This window comes from Gossypium hirsutum, chromosome D13 (assembly GCF_007990345.1).
Source record: "Gossypium hirsutum isolate 1008001.06 chromosome D13, Gossypium_hirsutum_v2.1, whole genome shotgun sequence".
In the NCBI taxonomy this organism is placed as follows: Eukaryota; Viridiplantae; Streptophyta; class Magnoliopsida; order Malvales; family Malvaceae; genus Gossypium; species Gossypium hirsutum.
The window spans coordinates 10,130,545-10,155,548 of NC_053449.1; the positions used below are offsets into that span (position 1 = coordinate 10,130,545).

General features: G+C 31.9%; 2 protein-coding genes across 7 annotated transcripts; one reads left to right on the top strand and one right to left on the bottom strand.

Annotated features, from left to right (window-relative positions):
* The first annotated feature begins 187 nt into the window (after positions 1-187).
* LOC107918502 (probable aminotransferase TAT2) lies at positions 188-3,216 on the top strand. Of its 4 annotated transcripts, none has more exons than XM_016848072.2 (8): positions 192-660; positions 729-1,040; positions 1,198-1,537; positions 1,616-1,834; positions 1,988-2,047; positions 2,329-2,484; positions 2,564-2,660; positions 2,847-3,216. In XM_016848072.2, the coding sequence occupies exons 2-8, from the start codon at positions 772-774 to the stop codon at positions 2,963-2,965; spliced, it is 1,260 nt and encodes a 419-aa protein (XP_016703561.1). In that variant the 5' UTR covers positions 192-660; positions 729-771; the 3' UTR covers positions 2,966-3,216. The 4 variants fall into 4 exon arrangements, with proteins under 4 accessions (XP_016703564.1, XP_016703561.1, XP_016703562.1 ...); XM_016848073.2 differs by having other exon boundaries at positions 739-1,040; XM_016848075.2 differs by having other exon boundaries at positions 188-1,040; positions 2,904-3,216.
* Positions 3,217-19,147: 15,931 nt separating this feature from the next.
* On the bottom strand, positions 19,148-21,708 carry LOC107920596 (ethylene-responsive transcription factor ERF119). Of its 3 annotated transcripts, none has more exons than XM_016850384.2 (3): positions 21,482-21,708; positions 20,887-21,178; positions 19,148-20,797 (listed from the first exon to the last, which is right to left on the bottom strand). In XM_016850384.2, the coding sequence occupies exon 3, from the start codon at positions 20,585-20,587 to the stop codon at positions 19,541-19,543; it is 1,047 nt and encodes a 348-aa protein (XP_016705873.1). In that variant the 5' UTR covers positions 20,588-20,797; positions 20,887-21,178; positions 21,482-21,708; the 3' UTR covers positions 19,148-19,540. The 3 variants fall into 3 exon arrangements, with proteins under 3 accessions (XP_016705873.1, XP_016705872.1, XP_040966165.1); XM_016850383.2 differs by having other exon boundaries at positions 20,887-21,220; positions 21,482-21,680; XM_041110231.1 differs by having other exon boundaries at positions 20,887-21,671.
* Between the last annotated feature and the right edge of the window lie 3,296 nt (positions 21,709-25,004).

Consider the following 25,004-nt stretch of genomic DNA (forward strand, 5'->3'; position numbering starts at 1 on the left):
TAATTACAGAAAAAAAAACAGTTTTCTTGGGATAATAACGACACGTGGCGATATCTTATTGTGGCTGACGTCAAATACTTTAACTTAGCTATAGAATAAATATATTAGATATGTATTTATATCATTTTAAATTATTCATAAAACTTCTAACCATTTAATTCACATTAAAATATAATAATGAATCAACTTTAAGCAAAATTTGGTGGGCTTACAGTTGAATGGAATGCCGGCTGTCGCATGGTTGATCTGGAAACCAATTGTTCTGCCGCTATTAATATTCTTAAGGAAAACAACAATCGCTTTGAATTCCAACAACCTTTGGAGGAGATCTGAAAGCTTTGTAACAAAGAGGGGCTAATCGGGTTCGACCATGTTTACAGGGAAGCTAACAAGGTTGCGGCTGCCCAAGATTTTCCAAATAAAAAGATTTACACATCTATCGCTGGAAATTTGCAGATTCTTAGTAGACGATCCCAATCATGTTTCTTACGTAATGCCATGTTGATTGATTTGCAGTTTTGTAGGGCTCAGCCCCACTCCATTTGACTACAAAAAAAACAAAAGGCGCTACCCTCCTCCATTTGTAGGAAAAATATCTATGTTCTTATCCAAATAATAGTGCTCGACAATATCAGTTGTCTGTTCTTTTCGTTTCTTTTGGTAAGTGGGGGTAATGTAGCTTTTATATCTGGCTATCTTATTTGTTGTTAACTGCAAAGCCTGGATAGTGCGCTGCAGACCACTACTCAACTCGAGGCAGTAACAAGCAAGATGGAAAATAGTTCAAAGCAATGGCGTTTCGAAGGGAACAAAAGGCTGAACTCGGCATCAGCAATCAGTGTGCGAGGAGTTATTGATCTGGTAATTGGAAATCTCAGCACCGATGATCCGAGACCCACCATTCCCCTTGGCAACGGCGATCCCTCTCAATTTGCATGCTTTAGGACTTCCACAACAGCGGAAGAGGCCATAGTTGATGCCGTCCATTCAGCCAAGTACAATGGTTATGCACCTACTGTTGGAGTTCTCTCTGCCAGAAGGTAATATTTATTGACACTTAACTCCGGTTTCTATATATTTACATTTTCCATATTCATTCCAAAAAAAAAAAAATCCTGTTCTTGCTAAGAAATATCAAGAATGGTCTGTTTTATATGTATTTAAAAAATAATAATAATACTTCCAAGATTCTAACAGGGCTATTGCAAATTATCTTAATCGTGACCTTCCATATAAGTTATCTGCGGATGATATTTATGTTACAAGTGGATGCTTACAAGCAATTGAAGTTGCATTAGCAGCCATTAACCGCCCTGGTGCCAACATTTTGCTCCCAAGACCAGGCTTTACATTCTATGAATCTCGAGCTGCATATGAACATCTCCAAGTCCGTCATTTTGATCTCCTTCCTGATAGGGGTTGGGAAGTTGATGTTGATGCCATTGAAGATCTAGCGGATGACAACACCGTTGCCATAGTTATTATAAACCCTGGCAATCCTTGTGGAAGTGTCTATAGCTATGACCATCTGAAAATGGTAAATTATCCAAATGGTTAGAATTTTTTTTTCTTTTATTACTATTATTTTATAAAAATTGAAGATTATTTGAATTAGGTTGCAGAGACAGCAAGAAAGCTTGGAATTTTGGTTATTGCTGATGAAGTTTATGGCCATCTTACATTTGGAAGCACTCCCTTTGTGCCAATGGGAATATTTGGATCAATTGTGCCAGTTCTCTCTCTTGGGTCTATATCAAAGAGATGGGTTGTTCCTGGTTGGCGACTTGGTTGGCTAGTAACTAGTGATCCTAATGGCATCCTTCAAAAGTCTGGGGTTAGCCTTCATTTTTTTTTTCTGACCTTCTCTCTGGCTTATGACAATTAGAAGGACATGTTTAATTTGAAGTTCTTTCATTATTCAAGTATCTAAACAGAAATCATAAGATAATAATCAATGGTGTTAATGTTCTTGTTCCATCACTCTCAGATTGTGGAGTCAATAACAGGCTTTCTCAATATCTCCACTGATCCTGCAACCTTCATTCAGGTTCGTGATGCAAAATGCTTTTCTAGTCCGAAAAATACATCAACTTTCAAAGAGCAAGAACAAATTTAAGTCAATGCATCGCAATTTTCACGCTAAAAAGACATTAAATACTGTCAGTTTATGGTGCATCATTCTCCAGCACCTTACTATATAGCTTTAATGTTAACACTGGAGAAAATTATTTCATAAGCTTGGGTTTGAATGTAAGGGAGTTATTTTTTTATTCTTAGTTCTCCTGTTTTTTCTCTCTTGGTTATATATAATTGTATTTTATGCATTAGGGAGCGATTCCCCAAATCCTGGAGAATACAAAGGATGATTTCTTTTCAAAAGTGATTGTGACACTAAAGGAGGCTGCCGATAAATGCTTTGATGGAATTAGGGAGGTACCTTGTCTTACTTGCCCAAAGAAACCAGAAGGATCAATGTTTGTAATGGTGAGGCCATAAATCTTACGATTTGTCTGCAGAAGATAGAGGACATGTATATATGGCTAGATATCTACATATTTTGCAGGTGAAGCTGAATGTTTCACTACTGGAAGACATTAGTGATGACCTGGATTTCTGCATGAAGCTGGCTAAAGAGGAGTCCGTCATTATTGTCCCAGCTGGTAAGAAAAGAAAAATTCAAGTTTCTTTAACAAAATGTAGGTTTCTAATTACATTTATTTGGTGCAAAATCAAAATATTGTTGTAAAGAACAATTGAAAGAATTGAGGCTCAAGGTGATGGATTTCGATGATCATGGTTCTATGCTTGTGTAAATCTCATGACAAAAGTGCCACAAAATTATACAGGGATGGCTTTTGGAATGAAGAATTGGCTTCGTATAACTTTTGCTTGTGAAATCTCAGCTCTTGAAGACGGCCTAAGAAGGATAAAAGCATTTCACCAAAGGCATGTGAGGAAACAGTAAGATTTATTTGTGGCTGGAATGGCAGATGAAACAACATTGTCTTACTTTTCTCTATTTGATTATACCAACATACTGTACAAAGTGCAAACCATGGATAATATCGCTCAATATGAATCTCAGTATAACACCTTTGAACCTGATACCATCGCTAGGTCTGATTTGTATGTGATCCGATCGCTGGTCCAGATACCAAGATGCTACCTTCGTTGTTAGAGTGATTACAATTTAATTCAATTTATTTTGAGTCTCTACATAATCAAATTTGGGTCAATATATGTTTCATATTTATTTCCAAGTCTTATATGATTTATAATAGCTTTCTACACAATCTACGGTTGAACAAGGACTGAAATGCAAATTCTGAAAATTTTCGGGGTGACATTGTAACGTCGGGGGTTCCACGTGGTTCTCCTGTCGTCGCGACGCGCTCTCCATCTCAAAATTTTTTTCCACTTTTCAACATTTTTTTCACTTAAATCCCCATACATAAATTAAAATTTAACTGATCAAATTCATTTCACATCAAGTCCATATAATATAACATGCTATTCGATAAAAGATAACAAGGTTTATAAAATTAACATAATTATCAAAGTTTTACAAATAAGTCCTTTAGAGGACTTACTCTTTCTACATATCATAACTATTGCTAATATATATCAACCAATTTATCATTTAAGACTTTCTTAATTCATTTTATAACAATCACCTACCTAGTACCTCAAAAATACATTTGAACTTCTCTTATATATTAGCAAATCCATCATTTGCAACAATTTCTTAAGATTATAACTCTTCTGTTATTTTTCCTCCTCCTCTCCTTTCCTCATCATTTATGTAGATGTAATTATACGAGAATTTATGGCTTTTAGTATTGAATGCCTATATGCAACATTAATTTCAATTTTACTATTTACATAATTTTAGCAAAATTGTCCACTTGAATAGCAGTCACTAAATCATTTATATCTTAGTCTACAACATCCCAAATTAAGATATGCTTATTGTTTTTTAATCTAGACTCAATAACTTTTTTACCATAAAAATTTCAGAATTTTTTCTTATGTCAATTAATACAATAAATTGTTTTAGTTTTCTCTTGTTTTGTTGCTAGACAACTTTGACTCACTAAAAATTATCTTTCAGTACACTACTCGTATAATGTTTCAATTTATTTCCCTTATGAATAGACTCATCAGTATTTTAAGCATATAAGTTTCATCTCCTAAACATTTTTTTTACAATTTGAGATAATTTTTCAAAGTCAAAACAAGGGAACCCAAAATCATTCTGACATTGTCTCTCAAAAAATCATATACCTCATAATATACTAATCATTTACTTACACCGTTTCTTTTATGCTAAACTAGACTCAATAAATTTTAATTCAATTTTTAATTCAACCTATAAATCGATCTCTACAATTTTTGGTGAATTTTCAAAATTGAACTACTACTGTTGTCTAAAACTATTTTAGTGAAAATTTTACTTATTATCACTCATATCAACATTTAACACTTATTTCATTTATCAAACTATTAGATTATTGTACAAGATCATTTGATTGTACATAACATTATACTTTTGATTATTATTCGATTTAGTCCCTTAAAGCTTACATGTAAACTTAATTACATTATCACTTTCCATATTATAATTCATATCACTTTCTTTTCACAGTTTACAATATTTACATTATTTTGCAATCTAGTCCTTAATATTATAAAAACTCAATAATTATTATAATTGTTCTGCTAACTTCACTTCTCATTCAATTTCACTATCACATAACACCTTAATCAAATGATTTATTATAATTTCTTACTTCACATATTTGATTTTTATGGACTTCACTTCAATCATTTTTAATTTTAAGTTTCTCAAAGTTTACAATTTAGTCCTTAGCATCATGAAAATTCAATATTTACCATAATTTCACTTTAACATCACTTTGTAAATAATTCACTAACACCTAACACATCATTTAAACTCTTTATCTTAATACCTTATTTAAATCATATTTTTTTGTACACATTATAATTTAGTCCTTTTACTATTATTTAAATATATCAAATCAACTCATTACATAATATTAGCTTATTTATAATTAGTTCAACTATTTAGCATAACCTATACTTGATTAAAATAAAATAAAATAAAATCCTTGAAGTACTTACCTTGTCTCTTTAATCTCTTCATTTTTCCACAACTTTCTCCACTTCCACTTACAATTTCTTTCTTTCAATATGATATTATAACTCTCTTGTATCTCTACTTCACTTCTCCTTTTGGGTGGTAAAAGAATTTTTCAAGGAATTTAGGAGAAAAAGTGAGATTTCATGGTAAGGGACCAATTTGTAAAGAAATGAAAGTCCCCTTCCATGTATATGTAAGTGGCGTTGGAAGCATGAAGAATTTTCTTCATGTTTCCATACAAATATCTTATTTAATTTATTAATTAAATAATAAAATATCTTATAAAATAATAAAATATTCAACCAATCATAATTTAACACTTTTCTTTCTTAATTTTTACACCATATAATTATCTAATTTGAGTAATGACCATTTTATCCTTCATGTTTCTTCAAAACTTCATCTTTAAGTCACTATTCACTTTTGGTAAAATTACAATTTAGTTCTTCATGTTTCTTCACTTATTCAATTTGGTCCCTACACACTAATTTCATGACATAAGAAATTTGGATTATTTTCTCTTTTTTTCCTTCAATTTTTCTCATTTTTATATTTCATTCCTCCAAATTTCAAATAATTATACTTAAATATCAAAACTTTTTATATCTTTATGATTTAATTCTTACTTTAATTTAGTATATTACAACATACTTTTCAATTTAAATTTCTTTAATACTCCTCAACCTTCTCTTTTATCACTTTCATTTCCTTATTTTATTTTATCGAGAAATCAATTGTACATTATCTCGATTTATAATTGCTTTTAAAATATAAAAATTTTAGGGGTGTTACAAGTAAATTCCTTGGTTTTACCATCAAAATATTGAAAATATCTTAAAATATATATTAATGATTCTGAGGTTCAAATTTTAAGGTATTATGGTTGGAGATTAGGGTTAAGATGATCTATTGACTCCATTATTTTTTCATTCATTCACATTTTCTTAAGAGTAAAGGTCTTGGGTTTAAGTTTCTTTTATCGGGGGTTCTTGAGATAGGTGAACTAGCTGAGGTACAACATCAAGCTTTCCTTCTCCTTGGGTTGATCAAGACTCACAAGATCAAGTAATCTCCTATTCTCTATTTGGGATCAAATTTCAGAGAAAAGTTTCCAACATATTGAGGACCACAACCTCGAGTTTAAGGTTAATGTGAGGTTCTAGGACCAAGGGCCAAGCCTAAGGTCTTGAGGTTTGATTTTTGAGGGTATGAGGTTTGAGGCTTGGATTGATTTTCTAGGTCAAGTGATCAATAGTCCGAGTCCCCAAACCAAGTGTTATGTGTTATTAGGTTTGAGATCTTAATAAGATTGAGGTTCGAAGATCTTAGTATTTTAGGGTCTTGAAAGCAAAATGTTTTGCAATAGCAAGTCAATAGATAGTTAATTATTTAGTGAAAAGTCATACATCACTTTATACATCCACAAAGCAAAACATAAATTACAATGTAGTAGGAGAAAAAACAAGTCAAAAGTAGTCAATGAGTAAACGTATGGGGTTAAGTGTATCATTCATAGTATAAAAAAGTCAAAGCAACCAAGGAGTAAAAACAAGAATAAAAAAGGGTATACGATAAGTCAATATGGAGATAATAAGTAGAACTCTGAATAAATGAGCATGGTAGTATATAATATTGTTATACAATTATAATAAAATATATAATAACCTGACCCGGGGTCTAACCCAAGATTCGATCGATAATATTTTGGTTTAAATAGTCCCAAACACTCAAACGAGGGATGGTATAGGAAAAAAACTTATTATCGTCTTCCTCTCCTCTCTTGGACCACAACTCTATCAACAATTGGTGTTATGAGTGTGAAACCAACCTGCCACCTTCAGAATTCACCATTTTCTCTGATGTTGAGTGTCATCCGCTATAAACTTTAGAGGGATTAAATGGATGAAAAAATGGAAGAGATAGTGGAGATGAAACAACACAGTTTAGTAGAAGAAAATCAGAAAACACTAGAAGTTTTAAAAGACATGGAGCAGTCTTTGCAAGATCAATTACAAGCTAAAAAAAGTGTATCAAACATGCAAAAAGTTTATTGGAAACAGAAAGTTAAAAACAAATCTGGGTATAAAGATCCAGCCGTTCTTGCATCTGAAACACCTTGTAAGTTGGTTTTTCCTTTATATTTTATATCTGATTGAATATAGCATCTGCAAATATTTTGTTGATTCTATTATTTGGGTATTTAATTTAATTGTCTAAGATCCAAGAAAAAAAAGCATTATTTCTTATAATTTAAGAGTTACTGTGAATGAAGTAAAAGCTCTTTATGATCTGTTCAAGAGGGTAAGCAGCTCCATAATTGATTATGGTCTTATTCAAAAGGAGGAATTCCAACATGCAGTTTTTAGAAACAACAATAAGCAAAATCTTTTTGCAGATAGAGTATTTGATTTATTCGATGTACACAATGGGGTTATTGAATTTGGAGAGTTTGTGTTCTTTAAGCATATTTCATCCTAGTGCTCCAATAGCAGACAAAGTTGCATTCCTAGTCAATTGTACGTCCTACGACAAACTGGTTACATTGAGGGAGAAGAGGTAAAAGAAGAAAAACCATGTTTGTTTCTGATGAGCCTATCAAATACTCTTTTGTGGCTGCGTGGATTCATCTCTTTTAGTAGATTATATGGTGTTCATTTCAGAATATTGACTTCTTATTCATATGGATAGCGGGGTTTTGTTATAGCTTTGGTTGCTTAAGTTAGTGAAAAATGTTACGGTGGTTGGCAACTTTACATATTTTAGGTTGTTCAATATGAGTTTTAGATCAATCTGGTTAAATCATAATAGGACTTGCTTATGCTTTGGGTGTCTTATTTGAGCGCGACACACATTGATTGCTATTTTGCCACCTACATATGCATCTTTTTCCATGAGTATCTCTCATTGTTAAAACTATGACTTGAATTGTTTAATCGTTTTTCTACTAATTAAGTATCGTATAATGTTATCTAGTCAGTTTTCTCATTTGTGCTATATTAATTAATTGTTCTTTTGGATTATTGCATGAGTGTTTCCCTAATGCTAGTATTCTATTTTGCTTGCTATTTACTAAAATTTTATCTGATATTGTTTAGTTCACCAACCTGCAAGAACATTAGTTCATATTCCTTTTGACTAAAGAGCTCTAACGATTTTTCAGTGGTGTCGAAAATAGTGGTTTCGAGGTCACTAAATTCGGCGAGTAAGTTCGTACATATTATTATTTAATATTTACGAGTCAAATGTGGTTTTAAAAAGATTTTTGATTCAGTAATTTATGTTTTATAACATTTATTAGGTTCAAGTGGTAAGACCCTAATGTCAAGTGGTTTTAGAAAGTGAGGTTTCGGGGTCTCGTTTCTATAAACCGAGCCATAAATATTTTTATAAATATTTTCGGAGTGTCATTAGGGTTGTATTAAAGTTTCGTTGAAAAATTTTAACGTTTCGATAGTTAATTAATTAAAAAGAACTAAATCGTAAAAGATGTAAAATTTAGCCACTATTTGATTTGAGTGATTAAATAGTTTATTGAATAAGCAAAAGGGACTTAAACGGTAATTAGACCATTCAAGGGTTGGTGGACGTTAGTGGGCTTTTAAATTGTTAAAGTTTGCTTATATTTATAAGGGTAAAATAGTATATTATTAAATATGTATAATATAAAAAAACATAATAAAAGCTCATTATCATGTTCTTCATTTTAAAAGCCACCATCGAAACCCTAAACGAGAAGAAAAAATTCGACCAACTTTGGTTTGGTGATTTGGTAAGTAAACTTTGTCTGTTTTTAATAATTTTTATATTTTTGAGATTGTTACAATTAGGTCTAGTTAATCAGTACCTTCGTTTCTGATTTTGTTAAAAATTTTAGAAGTTTATATTTATAAATATTAGATGTTTTTTATGAATAACATAGATTTGGAGATTTGATTGTGTGATGATTTTGTAAAGTGATTTTTGTTAAATATTGATTTTAGGATTAAATTGTGAAAATGTCAAAACATTAGGGTTTGAACGTGAACTTTAGATTTATTAGGGGCTATATGAGGGCCTAGAATATTTTTATAGATTATTAATTTGAGAAAATTAGTTAATTTGATAGATTAATTAATTAAGGGATTAAATTGTAAAAATTGTAAAAAAATTGGGGTAATTGTGTAAATTCAAAAAATAAAAGGGTACTAATTTTAAAATGGGTTGGAAATGAAATATATGCTAATAAATAATTAATTTTACATTTTAGATCAAGATCCCGTAGATACTCGTGGAAAAGGAAAAATAGTGGAATAGTCCTTAAACTTTTGTAATTACTACAATTCATTAAGGTAAGTTTATACGGTTAAAATTTAACATTTGTATAAATTGATGATTGGTATTATGTATATATTGTTGGAAATGAATTATTGTTTGAATTATAATATTGAATTAAATATTCAGTTTGAATTGAATGTTGGATTTGAGTCCATTCGTGATTCGGTGTATAACAGGGGTTTGGAGTGGAGATGGTATTGGAGGGAGATATCGACATTTTATCAAGTAAATCGGGGTTCAGCATTTGTTGCGAACTCTCGTATTTTACTTTCTGTTTGGTGTGATTGGGTGGATCAGCTCTTACGAGCTTCTGTTCACCTTTTGAGCTTCTGCTAGCGTATTCAAGAGGACCAACTCTTATGAGCTTCTGTTGACGATGTACTCTTATCCATAAGTCATTCTTTGAATAGAAAAATCTCGGTAATTTGATTTAGTTAATGAATTTGAAAGACATGTTATATATTTTTGTATTGATTTGAATACGGATGTATTTATCGATTGAAGTTGTGAATGACAGGGAGTTGTCATGGATGATTTATTATTATTTGATTTATTATAGTTAGTTTAGTAAGATCTTTGTTCATCTCGTCGAACTTACTAAGCTTCATTAAGCTTACTTGTGTTGTTTAATGTCATTGTAGATTTTCAGAAGGTTGGACGATCGAATCGGCACTCAAGTCACACTATCCAGTTTATCTCAGTAGTTTTTGAAACGTTAAATTCGGATTATATCACATGTATAGGCTCTTGTGCTATTTCGGTTAATGTTTGGCTTATATAAATGTTATAAATGATATTTTGTGCAAATAACCAATTTGCAAAAGGTATGAGAATGAGGTATAGTTGTTATGCTAGTATGTGTGGCTTACATATATTTGATTTGTTGTGGTTGTGGTAACTTTGTTAGGTATTTTGATTTGGTATTGCTTGAATGAGTTGATGAATTGAATTAATGTGTATTTTGAGATTAAATTGTATATAACTGTGGTACCAATAAGGGTACATTGGTTAGGCACATATTAGGTTGGTTTTGATGTGTTTTTTACCCGATTAATGTCATTTTGATTTTGTATTTTGGTTAGTATTTGAGTTTCTTAAGGTCCAAGCAATTTGATTATGTTTGTATTAATGTATGATTTGAATGATTTACTATTCTATTATCCTATAATACTCCGTAACCCTATTATGACGACAGATACGGGTTAGGGATGTTACATAGTTGTAGGTTTATTTTAATGAATTTTATGCATAAACGACTTAGCATTAATGTTTGATTATTGTATCTTCTACATTAAAAATGTTATTAATTTGGTTCTCTGTTTGTGCCAATTTTCTATTGTTGTACCCCTAACATTTTACAAGAGCACTGATTGAAAATGATACAATGCATTGAACATCCACATTATAAGTAAAACTTGTTGCTACATCTCAAGCATTTTTAGTGCTTCATTACATATGATACACATGCATACACATTCAATTGATGCAATTTTATGCATGTTCATGAAATAATAAAATCATTTAACATAATTACTTCAAATTTATTTATATATAGCGTTCATACTACTAACTAACGTTATTATTATAGGAGGTAGCATTTTGAGGAATCATTTTCATGATAATAGTTGTAATTTATCTTATCATTTTCATGATAATGGTTGAATTGATCAGTTAATTATTTACAATAATAGGTAAAGTTCTACTTTGGTGGAGTTATAATCTATTGTAGTGATTCCTTGTAATTACACTGCTATAATGGAATTGATAAACTTATTTGTTAGCATTTTATCATTTTTCTTGAATGCTTGTATTAAATGGATGATGTACAAGGTAGAGGTAGGTTTTTTCAATATGAGTGTTTAACATATAGGCGCATTGTTGGTCCTTGTGCATGTTGCTGAAATATTCTCAGTTTGCTTCTAAATAGCTCATTGATTTAATATCGCAGCTAACGATTATTTGAGTTAGTTGATTTAATATCGCAACTCCAAACAGCTTGCTGACCTACGTTCACAGCTGATATTATTAAGGTTAGCTAATTTAAGATCGCAACCTAAGTTTATTTTAGTTAGTTGATTTAAGATCGCAACTCTGAACAGATTACTAACCTACGTTCACAGCCGATATTATTAAGGTTAGCTGATTTAAGATCGCAACCTAAGTTTATTTGAGTTAGTTGATTTAATATCGTAACTCCGAACAGCTCACTAACCTTCGTTCACAGTTGATATTATTAAGGTTAGCTTATTTAAGATTTCAACCTAAGTTTTTTTGAGTTAGCTAATTTAATATCGCAAATCCTAACAGCTCGTTGACCTACGTTCACAGCTGATATTATTAAGGTTAGCTAATTTAAGATCAGAACCTAAGTTTATTTGAGTTTGTTGATTTAAGATTCCAACTCCTAACAACTCGCTGACCTATGTTCACAATTGATATTATTCAGTTTAGCTGATTTAATATCGCAACCTAAGTTTATTTGAGTTCGCTAATTTAAGATCACAACTCCTAACAGTTCGTTGATCTACGATCACAGCTGATATTTTTAAAGTTTCCTCGATTTAAGTTCACGATTTTTGATATTCCAACAATTTATTTGATTTAATCTCGCGACTATCATTTTTAAAGCTCGCTAATTTATTTGACAAGGGGAGGGACAAATTTTTACTTATAAGAAATACAGTTCGCAATGTTTTACAACACGGTTTATTTTTTTTAAACCATTCCTTTTAACTTCAGTATCACACCATCGAACAACAGAACCTACTTATTAAAGTTTTATATGAAAACTTAAGTAGTAAGCCCCCAATTACATGTTCCATGCATCTAAGTTTGTCTTAGAAGAGTCACTTTATAACTTTTCTTCGACAAGGTGGGGGCAAATTGTTATACAATTATAATAAAATATATAATAACTTGACCCGAGATCCGATTTGAAATATCCATAGTTTAAATATATAATAAAACTGTAACGTTATCACTTAATCAAATTTTTATATTAAAATATTTTTATATTTTTATTTTGCTATAGACACTTTATTGTCTCCATTGATTGTATATCTATACTATTTATTAAGCCTTTTATTGAATTAGTGTCACCCATTAATCGGGTTCCAAATCAGTTAGAAAATTACCAAAAAATATTTTTACTTGTAAAGTAAGTTATATGATTATGAGGGTTGTGAAAAATAAAATGTCGATAATGACAATGTCTATTTATAGGTGTGTAAAAAAATAAAGAACATACAATTTTTTACGTGGAAACCCTTTCGGGAAAAAACCACGAACAGATGAGAAGATAATTCACTATGTCGATTTCGAATGATTTTAAGAGTAGTAGACTATGTCTATTTATAGGTGTGTAAAATCATATTCTAATCAAAATAAAATAGAAGTAATGCAGTAAGGTTAAAACACCTTATTCAAATCAACATTAAACAGAGGAAATATACTTTTATTCGAACTTCTCTTGCACAGTTGTATTTTACCACTTGTATTTTATTTTATCATAAATTTGGGTCACATCTCTAACAATCTCCACCTTGACACAAATTCTTCAAAAAAACAAGTTCTTCATTGCGAACTCTCAACGAACAAGTTCTCCACCTCTTCCATAAAACCCCTTAAGGGTTTAACTTCAACAATGAACACCAACCAAGTTTAAGCAATGCTCAAACTTGGTTATGGGAATTGACTTAGTCATATATCTACATGATTTTCACGAGTACTAATTTTTCTCACAACAATATCACCAAGAGTAATAATATCACGAACAAAATGATACCGAACATCAATGTGTTTTTTTCTCTCATGAAACATTTGATATTTTGTAAGAAAGATAACACTTTGACTGTCACAAAATAATGTACTAATTTGAAGGTCCTCATTGAGTTCACTAAAGAATCGCTTCAACCAAATGGCTTCTTTACAAGCCTCAGTAATCATCATGTACTCAGATTCAGTGGTAGACAAAGCGACTGTAATTTGCAAAGTGACTTTCCAACTAGTTGCACAACCTCCGATTGTAAGGACATAACCTGTGAGAGATCTTCTTCTACCAAGGTCTCCAACAAAATCAGCATCAACATACCCAATGACTCCATTTCTAGTTCTTGCAAACTGTAAGCAAACATCAGCAATACCTCGTAGGTATATTAAAATCCATTGAACTGCTTTTCAATGTTCTTTACTAGAATTCGCCATGTATCTACTAACTGCCCTGACTGCATGTGACAAATCTAAACGTGAATAAACCATAGCATACATGAGAGATCCTATTGCACTAGAATATGAAATATGTGACATGTACTCAATCTCATCATCTGATTATAGAGGCAAAACCAATGAAAGTTTGAAATGGGCTGCTAAAGAAGTACTAACAAGCTTAGCACTCTGCATATTGAACCTACAAAGAACTTTCTCAATGTACCCATTTTGAATTAGGTACAATTTATTTGTTCTTCTATCTCTAAAAATCTTCATACCAAGTATCTTCTTTGTTGGTCCTAAATCTTTCATCTCAAATTTTTCACTAAGCTGGCTTTGACCTTTCTTATCTCTCTTTTATCTTTTACTACTATCAACATGTCATCAGCATAGAGGAGTGGATACACAAAAAAACCATCACTGTTTTTCTTAAAGTAAACACTACTGTCAAAGCTACTTCTTTTGAAATCATGAGAAGCCATAAAGGAATCAAACCTCTTGTACCACTGTCTTGGTTATTGTTTCAAACCGTAAAGAGACTTTTTCAACAAGCAAACATAGTCCTCTTTTCTAAGGCTGTAAAACCCTCTGGTTGTTGCATATAAGTATCCTCCTCAAGTTCTCCACGCAAAAATACAGTTTTTTTCATCTAACTACTCAAGATCCAAATCATGCATGGCCACAATACCAAGCAAAGCTCGAATTAAACTATGCTTCACAATTGAGGAGAACACATCTGTGACGTCTACTTCTGGAATTTGAATATAACCCTTACCAACAAGCCTTGTTTTATATATGGGTTTTTCATTTCTTGGAGTCTCTTTTTTCTTTTTAAACACCCATTTACAATGAACAACCTTTTTGCCTTTAGAAAGTTTCATAATATCCCATGTTCTGTTTTTGTGGAGTGATTCCATCTCCTCTTGCATAGCAAACTTGAGTCTTCAAAACTAACCGCCTCAGAATAAGTAGATGACTCTTGGTTTGAATCTATATCTTTAGCCATATTTAAAGCATAAGCAACTAGATCAGCCTAGGCATACCTCTTTGGAGGTTTAATCTCTCTTCTAGTTTTGTTTTTGGCGATAGAGTATTGCGGTGAAAAAGCAACTCTATTCTGAATTTCTGTACTGACTTCAGGAGTTGATTTTATTGTGGATTTTGGATTAATCTGTTGCTCTACTTACTTTAGTTGTTCTTTATTAGAAGAGTCTTTAAGAGATAAGTTAGATAGCATAGTAGTTTCATAAAAAAACAACATCTCTGCTAATCACAACTTTTCTATTTTCAAGATACCATAACTTATACCCATTTACACCAGTTTTATAACCAATGAAAACATGTTTAATGGATCTTGGTTCTAATTTTCCATTATCAACATGAGCATACACAAAACACCCAAAGATCTTTAAATTAAAATAATCAACAGAATTACCAAATCATACCTCTTATGAAGTTTTTTTCTCAATGGCAACAGATAGAGACCGATTGATCAAAAAACCTACAGTAGAGGCTGCTTCGACCCAAAACAACTTTGGTAAGTTGGCATTCGACAACATACATTGAACCTTCTTCATGATGGTTCTGTTCATTCATTCTGAAACACCGTTTTGCTGTAGAGCATGACGAACTAGCAAGTGTCTCACAATCCCTTCTGACTTGCATAGTTCATTAAAATCATCAAAACAAAACTCTAAGCCATTGTCTGTATGGAGGCCTTCTATTTGTTTTTCTGTCTATTTTTTAATAATAGTTTTCCAAGACTTAAATGCAAAAAACACGTCGCTTTTCTACTTCAAGAAAAACGCCCAAACTTTTCTAAAAAAAATCACCAATAAGTGTTAACATATAATTAGCTCCACCTCTCGAAGGCATTCTAGATAGCCCCCACAGATCAGAATGAATATACTGCAATGTTCCTTTCGTGTTATGGATCCCTTTGGTAAATCAAACTCTCTTTTGTTTCTCAAAAATACAGTGCTTACAGAAATTCTTTGCCCATCAAGAAGTCCTATTTTGCTCAATTTTTCCATGTTATTCTCACTCATATGCCCTAAGCACATATGCCAAAGTCTAATAATATCATCATCTGACAAGGAAGGGGAAGGGACAACTGCATCACCAGCAACCGTAAAACCCTACGAAACATATAACTTGGCAATCTTGCTCTTCCCTTTCATCATGACGAGGGAACCTTTGAAAATCTTCAAAACCCTGCTTTCAGTTGTGTATTTGTACCCTTTTGAATCAAAAGTACTCAATGAAATCAAATTTCTATTCAATTCTGGAACATGTCGCACGTCACTAAGTGTTCTGAAAACCCCGTCAAATATATTAACTTTAATCGTTCCAACACCTGAGATTTTACTCAAAGCATTATTTCCCATCAAAACAACACCTTCAGACACTATTTCATAAGTTGTAAAACAATCCCGACTGGGACTCATGTGGAAGGTGTATCTCGAATCAAGGATCCACTCTTCGCTCACTTTAGAATTGTTAATAGAAATGGCTAGAAGTTCACCATTGTTGTAGTCTTCTACAACATCAACTTCACCGGATTTTTCTAGTTGTTCGCTCTTTTGATTCGCAACCTCCATTTTGATCTTGTTCTATAGCTTAAAACACTCAAATTTAATGTGTCTCTTCTTCTTACAAAAGTTACAAGTTTTACTTCTATTTGAAGACTTCGATCTTTCCTTAGATTTACCGCAAGGATTCCGTTCTTGTGTCCTTCCACGATCATCATCAACATTTCGATCTTGTCTCTTACGAACAATGAGACCCTCTCCTTGAGAGACGAGTTTAACCACAAGATGCTTCATCTTATCATAAGAGGTCAAAGAATCATAAACCTCACCAATTGTGAAAGACTCGCAGCTATACAAAATCGTGCCTCTAAAGGTTGAATAAGATGAGGGAAACAAATAAAACAGAATCAAACCTAGATTTTCTTTATCATACTAAACCTCCATGGCCTCAAAGTTCGAGAGAATTTCTTTAAACACTATTAAGTGTTCATGCATAGACGCACCTTCCTCCAAACGATGAGCATAAAGACATTGTTTCATATGCAACTTGCTGGTTAGAGTTTTCAATATACATAGTTGCTCCAGCCTCTTCCATAATGTAGTGGCGGTCTTCTCCTTCATCACATTCTGCAAAATTTTATTAGATAAATATAGATGTAATTGCGTCAAAGCCTTTCGATCCTTACGTTTCTCTTCTTCATCCGTTAATGTCGAAGGCATTTTATTTATCCCTAGCAAGGCATCTTCCAAATCTATCTGCGCAAGAACTGCTTACATCTTAATCTGCCACAATGCGAATCTGGTGCTGCGATCCAACAACGGAATTTTATACTTCAGCAACGCCATTATCGTGATCGAGATAAGCAACTCGAAAAGCTTTGATACTAATTTGTGAAAAATAGAACGCCGATTGTATTTTACCACTTGTATTTTATTTTATCATGAATTTGGGTCACATCTCTAACAAGGGTGTTATTGTCTGTTCATATTTTATAAATCAATAAAAAATTATCCATAATGAGATTTAAACCAATGACACCATACATATAAACATTTTTCATTTACCATTTGAACTATAGCAATTTTTTATTTTTATTTAAAAATTTTATAAATATATTTACATTCTAAATTTTTATATATTTGTATAAATATAAATAATATAATTGATTAATTTAGTGTCGCAAATGACTCCACACTCTTACGAGTGTGATGAGATTTCTAGTATTGATAATATTAGTGATTGAATTGATGTCACAAGTTAACTCGATATCAACTCAAGATTGAAGACAACATCATGATAAATAATTGTAATGCATTTAATATTCTTAACCTGATGTATTTATGTGTTTAAATTTTTCTTTAATCATAATTTAATTTATTTTTTTCATTTTAATATTTCCCGCATTGCATGTGTTGTTAATTAATTAGTTTCAAACAATATATTTTAGTCATTATTGTATTTTATTTTTAAATACACTCATGTGTTCTTAATGTGTAGTTTCCACATGCATATGCGTGTGATAGATTTTATAGCAATTTTATAATAATTATTAATTTATTATTTATAAATTTTGAAGTGATTTAATTCTAAACTTTAATATCTTAATGCTCAATTTGGCCCCGAAATATACTTATTTTCCTACTTTGGTGCTTAGACCTTTTTTTTTAATCTCAAATTAGTATTTAAACTATCATTTCATTACTTAGTTTAGTCCATTTTTTTGTAACGATGTTAAAAAAATCGGTTGACATGTTGCACCAATTAGAATGTGCCATGTGGCAAATCTAACCAGTTAAATAATGCCACTAGCATTCATATTTATTAAAATTAAAAACATTAAATTTAAATTCAAAAAATATATAAAAAATAAAATTATATATTTAAACATTAGAAAATACCTTTGAACTTGATCCACCATCGATCGTAGTTGACTGATGTTGGTCGACCGTTGACTTTGAATTTTAAATATTTTTCATAAATATCAATATTTTTAAAAATATATATTTTTTATGCAATATTAGGGATAGTGGATGGGGTTAATATAATTTAATCCTATGACAAACAAGTGTTGACAAGAGCTTTAATCACCACACCACTCCATTTAGAGGTGCTCATGGGCCGGTTCAAGTCGGGCCTAAGCATATTATTTTTAATTTTTTTAAAATATTTATATTATTTTATTTTAATATTTAATAATTTTATACATTTTTTATTTATTGTAAATTTTGATATAGTCATCTTAACATTATTTTAATGTTAATATTAGAGTAATATTTTACTGTGTTCTAAATTACATAATATATAAAAATAACATAATATAAAATATTATAAACTTAAAAATAGGTCGAGCCGGGCCAAGCTTTGGCCATAAAAGTTCAAACCTAAGCCAGACCCATATTTTAACGGGTTTAATTTTTTAACCCAGATATTTAATATTTTTATTTAAACTCTCACAATTTCGAGTAAACCTTTAGATCTGGACGGGTAGTCTGGCCATAATATAATTTTTTAGTTGAACCTAAAAGACCCATCAAGAAAGAATTAGAAGAACGCGGAAGGACAAGGTGAAGGGACGATAAGAAAGGCAATCCAGATAAGGCTAACCCTACTCATACGGTGAGTGAATCTAAAAGGTAGCCTCTATCGTTCGGTCTTTGCTGTAGTTAAATTAATTAACTTCATTTTAATATTGTTTTATCTTATTACAGTTTTAGTTAAAATATTTATTTATTCGTATTTTATAATGCAAATGATTTAAAGAAATAATCCAAGCTTGCAACTTTCCACTCTCCAAATTTGACGGAAAATAAAAAGCAAAAGACTGACAATCAAGCCAACCAATCCCAAGTTAGACTATTCCAACCCGTTCATGAAAATAATGGAACCGGCCTTCATACAAGTACTAGTCCAACTGCAACTTATTAGACAAGGTCCTTCGTCAAAATTAATTTACTTCAATCGCATTCGTGATTCATCTCAAGCACAAGAAATATATCTACCAAGGTAGAAATAATAGAAAATAAAACTTCGTTCGCTGCAAATAGACAAATATAGTTGTCTTAACATGTGAGGATGAGCAGCCAAAAATTAAAAAAATCATCTAAACACTTTTCTCAGATAGCTTAATCCCTTGGATGGCTCTTTAGCACAAGAAAACCCAAAGGATTTTTCGTCGCTCATTCCTCTCAACTCACCAAACAAATCATTTCGACTCACTCACAAAAATTGAACTACCCAATAACCCATCTTGGAGAGCCCCCCAAGTACCTTCAACTTTGACTAAGAACTCATGACAACAAGGTTTATATTATTAAACCACTACTACTATTACCTAACCGCAAAACTTATGGGCACAAAATGTTGAGGGGGGCTACTTTTTTGCAAAAAATCGAAGTCATCAGTGCTAAAATCACAATCAGGTAGTTCACTGGGTTCATTTCCTTCGATCCCACAAATGCTCAGGTCTTCAATGCTGCAATAATCCTCCAAAATCACCCGAGAATCATTGACAAAAAGATAATCGGATGGCTCTTCATCTAAGTTCAGCTCTTGTCCAACTGATCCAGACAAAAGTGGATCATCAAGGAAACATAAATCGGGAATCACTAAATTGGCAAAGTTAGCATCAAACCCTTCTTTGTTCGCATTCCCAGAATCATGGTTGCTGTTAAAGAATGAAACAGACGCAGAAGTATCCAATTCGAGCACTGATGAAGGTGTAGTATGGGATGAAGGGCTCACAGACTCTTCAGGTACTGAAGCAACAGAATTGCTAGTGTGAGAAGTAGAAGCAGAACAAGAAATGTCATAGGTTTTATCGGAGGAAGCAGTAGCTGCAGCAACAGCAGCAACAGCCAAAGCCTCGAATTCGAGCTTTTTAGCATCATATGCCCTAGCGGCATCTTCAAGGGTATCGTAAGTTCCCAACCAAATCCTGGTTTTCTCCAGTGGGTGCCTGATCTCGGCAGCCCATTTGCCCCACTTCCTTCGACGAACGCCAACAGGTATTTTGGCTTCAACCACAAGGGCATTGTCGTCAAGGGTTGTATCCAAAACTCTTTTTCTTCTGGTTGGGGTTTTACAGTTACTGTCTTGAGAAGAAGCCTCAAACTCCAAGGGTTTTGAGTGGGAAACCAAACCTAAAATAGGAACTCCAACTTCACGAACAACAAGCTTTCCTCTCGGGGCCTTCCTAGTAATAGTCCTCTCAGACTCATCTTCACTAGAAGATGAATCAGTGGCATAAGGGTCATGAAATATAACACGAACTTTTCTAGTCATTTGGGTGTCTTCTTCACTCAATATTGGTTGGGTTTTCTTGGACTTTTTGTATAATTTATTTTTATTAGAGGCTTCTTTTCGAGGTTCTGGCATTTTTATCGACAAAACTGGATAAAAATCTTAACTAAAACCCCCCTCAGAACTACCCTTAAAATACGAGAACAAAATCAAGAGGAGAGGGAGAACAAAAATCTGAGACTATCAAAGCAGTATAAAGTATAAGCCCCTCTCAGAAACAAGAGAAGATAGAAAAGTCGTTGTTTTATGTGAAAACCACCGAAACACCCTACTCCAGAACAAGTCCTGCAAATAAAATAAACAGTAAATTTTCAAATCAGAACACTGACGAAACCAAAGAACCAAGAAAAAATAGAAAATGATTGATGACATACTTTTTTGGCCTCAAACGCATTGAAACAATCGGGAGAACAAGATTCAGTCTCTGCCTGTAGAAGCAGAGAGCCAAAGAAGCTTTGATGAACAAGTGAGAACAGAAAATTGTAGAAGAAGAAAAGCAGAGCTGCAACCGAGCCCCAATCAAAGCCAAATCAAACTCAGTCGACATAAATCCGCTAATCAGCCTCACTTAACTCCCAAAAGCGCAACAAAAGCCACCACCGGAGAACCACAGTCAACAATATCTAAAGTCTCATCAGTAACAAAAACTCTCTCTCCCTTCCAATCCTTCTCAGAGAAACCATAACCAAAAGATCGTCTTAGACAATGCTAGATATAGCATAAGAAAAAAGAAAAAGTGAGACTACAAACGTACGGATCTGATTTTCCTTTCTCCATAACAAGACAAAAAAGCATACAAGGTAGAGAAACACCAGAGTAAAAAGAAAAACTTTAACCGACCAACGATGGTAACAGACACAAATCTATCTCTATGGAAGAAGAAAGTTTAGGAAAAGATGTCATGGAATACACATTATTTATTTAATAATCGAAAACCCAAAAGGCTATTTCCATTTTCCTAATCGTTACCTGTTGAGGTCTCTCTCTTTCCCTCCAGTGGACAGTGAACTGACTCTGGATTTTGTTATTTGTTTTTATTCTACTCTCGCCGTGTCTTCTTCTGTCTCAAAGGCCATTCACCTTCCCCAAGCAGTCAAAACACCGGTGGTGAAGAGAATTTTTATTTTATTTATGGAAATGAGCTGTCATGCAGATACATTATGCATGACCATTGGATTACCGATCTTACCATGTCATGCGTATATCATGTTTCACTGCCCCAATTTTTTTATTTGCACAAGGTTTGATGGCGTGTTGACTTCACGCGTGAAGAAAGGAAGTGTGGATAGACTGGCTAATGTTGGCAGCTTTATTTTGGTAAACGAAGCTCCGCGAGTTGCAACGTACTACGGTACAGTAAAGGATTTTTTATTGGCGCTGTAAATTACAATGTTGCCACTAACTACTGCCCACTGTTTCTTTCTAACCTTCTAACATTCTTTGACTTTTCTTAATTCCTTTCCCACCTTAAATTAAAATTGTTTTCTACGGAAAAGTTCGGTATTCTGGTTAGATTTTGATAAATTATGAAATTATAATTTTATGTTATTTTTATTTTGTAATAGAAGAATGATAAATTAAATTTTTTTTAATTTTTAATATTTTTAGTTAGATTTAAACTTTTTAAAGAGAAAAAAGTTAAAATTCAAGAGAAAAATTTTAATTTATGATTCTCATATTAAATAAAGATAGAAATGACGTAAAATTATAATTTTATATAATCTCTTTTTCTTATATTTTTTATAGTTATATTGATATTATCTATATTTATGACAATTGCATGCACAGATATATTAATTATTAATAAATTTATTAACGCGTAATAATATTTAAACATGAAATAGATTTTTTTTTCTAACATTTAAACTTAAAGTAGTTATAGCTGAGATAACATAAATCAAATAACCAAATAAAGCAACCAAGTATAATTTAATTCCTAAATTAAAATATCCTACTTTGATCTTTGATTTTTTTTGTTTATATTAATTTTGAAATTAGATTATTTTTTTCTCCATTTTAATTTTTAAACTTAAATTTTATTAAAATAACATTAATTTTAAAATTGTGTCACATCATTTAAGTCATTAGTTACGTCATCTATTGAGTAATTTTATTTTTTATCTTCGATGATGGTTGGGATTGGGAAACAACCTCTATTTGATTATCCTTCCCTTAAATATCATCATCAACTTGTTCTTTTGCAATTAGCTCTTGTGATATAGCCTTAGCATCAGGAGCAGGTGCAATTGCTTCTATATTTGCTTGAGTCACACTTTCATCTTCATTGGTCATATTGGTGGATCTATTTTTAACGACACTGTTAATGGACTTCATCATTATTTAAGTATGCTTGTTACTGACCCTATAAGTCTTGTTGTTGTTGGAGTAGCCCAAAAAAAGTTCCTTCATCACTTATTGTATCAAACTTCTCTTGATACACTATCGATGGAGTCATCATTTTTTTTCCCCAATTGAACTTAATAGATGACCTATTAGGCTTTCAATCAATTTGCTTATTTATGATTAGACCTAGGATATGTTAGGTTCATCTACTAATATAAGTCGTCTTTCTATATTACGATCTAATCACATAATACCGCTTAGTATTAGTTAAATATTAGATAACCAATGAGCTGATATTTGCTTCCATTTTACTTTACATGCAAAAACCATTGAGGATAATGTACAAAGAGTATTAATGTAATTTACGAATAATTTTATTAAGCCGATCTGTTTTAAGAAATACAAGTATAAAGACGAATATACTACACTTAGTATAATGCCCTCCACTTGACCTGAATTACTGGATCCAGATATCGGGTGCTTGATTTGCCATGAATTATACTATTACTTACATCCTTTTTACACATAACTTTAGCTTGTTTAATAGTTAAATCAAAGCATCTTAGTTTATATTTAGGTTTTCATACTTAAAGTAGTAATTTATGTTTTTTAGTAGTTTTATTACGCTTTATATATCTAAATAAGGTTACATGGTCTTGTAGGGAAAATAGAGAACTAAAGATGCATATTCGAGCCAAAACTAATACCTATGTCGCGACACTAAGACACTAATATCACAACATTAAAGATAGAGGCAAAAGCAAAGTCCTGGAGTGAAAATACCTTCGATGTCACGACACTAACCTTTGATGTCACAACACCGGACTCGATGTTGCAACACCATCCTTGCGCAACCCAAAAAGTCCCTGCACGTGATACTTGCATTTTTTAGAGAAATTAAGAGTTTTTGTCCTAGTCGAACTCTGAGGACTTCAAGGATAATTTAGTCACTTTAATATTCCGAGTTTAGCCCATACAAAGGCCATTGTAATAAGTTTAAACACACAATTTTAAGGAGATAAAAATAATTATTAGGTTTTTATTTTGTTTTTAGTTTTTACATAGTTTATTTTATGTTCTTGTAATCGGAAGATCCTTTTCCAAAGTGAGATTTCCATAAGGGGAGATTATTTCGGAACCACGCTTTCATCGATAAATCCATGAGCATCTCTTTTCCTTTATTCTATTATTTATATCTCTTTCTTTAACATTGTTTAATTGAATGTTTGTGTAAAAATTAGAATCAATTTATGCTTTATACATATCTCGCATATTTCAACTGTTCTAATCTTTTTAATTGATTGACAGGTAGAAGTTCAATTTAGATTAGTTAGATCTGGTTGAGCGTTATTAAACCTTAGGATTGATGACTCTAGGAAGTCATCTAGGTAAGAATTAACTCGAAATCAGTATTGCCTACCAAGCATCACTTAGCATATCAGTGGTTAGGGAAGGAAGAACTTAAACCCTAGGCTTGACGACCCTAGAAAGTCATTTAGGTGGGAATTAACCTAAAATCGATATTTCCTATCCGCGAAAATCTTACCTTACCCCAGTCTATACTACATCATTGAGAGGTGAGTAGTCTTGCCGTTTAGTTAGGTTAGTAGAATGTAATAGCCTGAATTTTCAGTGATGTCGGAATGGTGATTCGAGATCACTAAATCTGAAAAATAAGTAGAAAATATTATTAATTTAGTGAATATAAGTTAAATGTGAAGTTAGGAAAATTTTTGAAATAGTGAATAGTGTACTAAGAATAAATATTAAAATAATTAGAATCGAAAAATGAGGTATCGAAACCTCAAACTCATAAATCGAGCCATAAATATTTTTAGAAACATTTATAGAGTGTCAATGAGTTGGTATTAAAGTTTCGTTAGAAAATTTTAATGTTTGGATAGTCAATTAACTAAAAAGGACTAAATTGAAAATAGTGTAAAATTTGTTAAATTGTGATTAAATAGCTTAAGTGACTAACGAAAAGGGACTTAATAGGAAATTAGGCCCAAATTATATGGGCTGGACGGTTGGGTAAGAAAAATCAGCAGAAGGTAAGGAGAAACAGGGGCAAAATTGGAAACTTAACAAATTAAATATATAAAACAAAGACAAAAGTGAAAAATCTAGAGATTTCTTCACAATTTAT

Excerpts from the sequence above, each read along its gene's own strand:
- LOC107918502 (XM_016848071.2), top strand. The coding sequence starts at position 772 with ATGGAAAATAGTTCAAAGCAATGGCGTTTCGAAGGGAACAAAAGGCTG. Across the intron at positions 1,538-1,615 it reads GCTATGACCATCTGAAAATG|GTTGCAGAGACAGCAAGAAA; the intron begins GTAAATTATCCA and ends TATTTGAATTAG. Across the intron at positions 2,048-2,328 it reads ATCCTGCAACCTTCATTCAG|GGAGCGATTCCCCAAATCCT; the intron begins GTTCGTGATGCA and ends TTTATGCATTAG.
- LOC107920596 (XM_016850384.2), bottom strand. The coding sequence starts at position 20,587 with ATGCCAGAACCTCGAAAAGAAGCCTCTAATAAAAATAAATTATACAAA.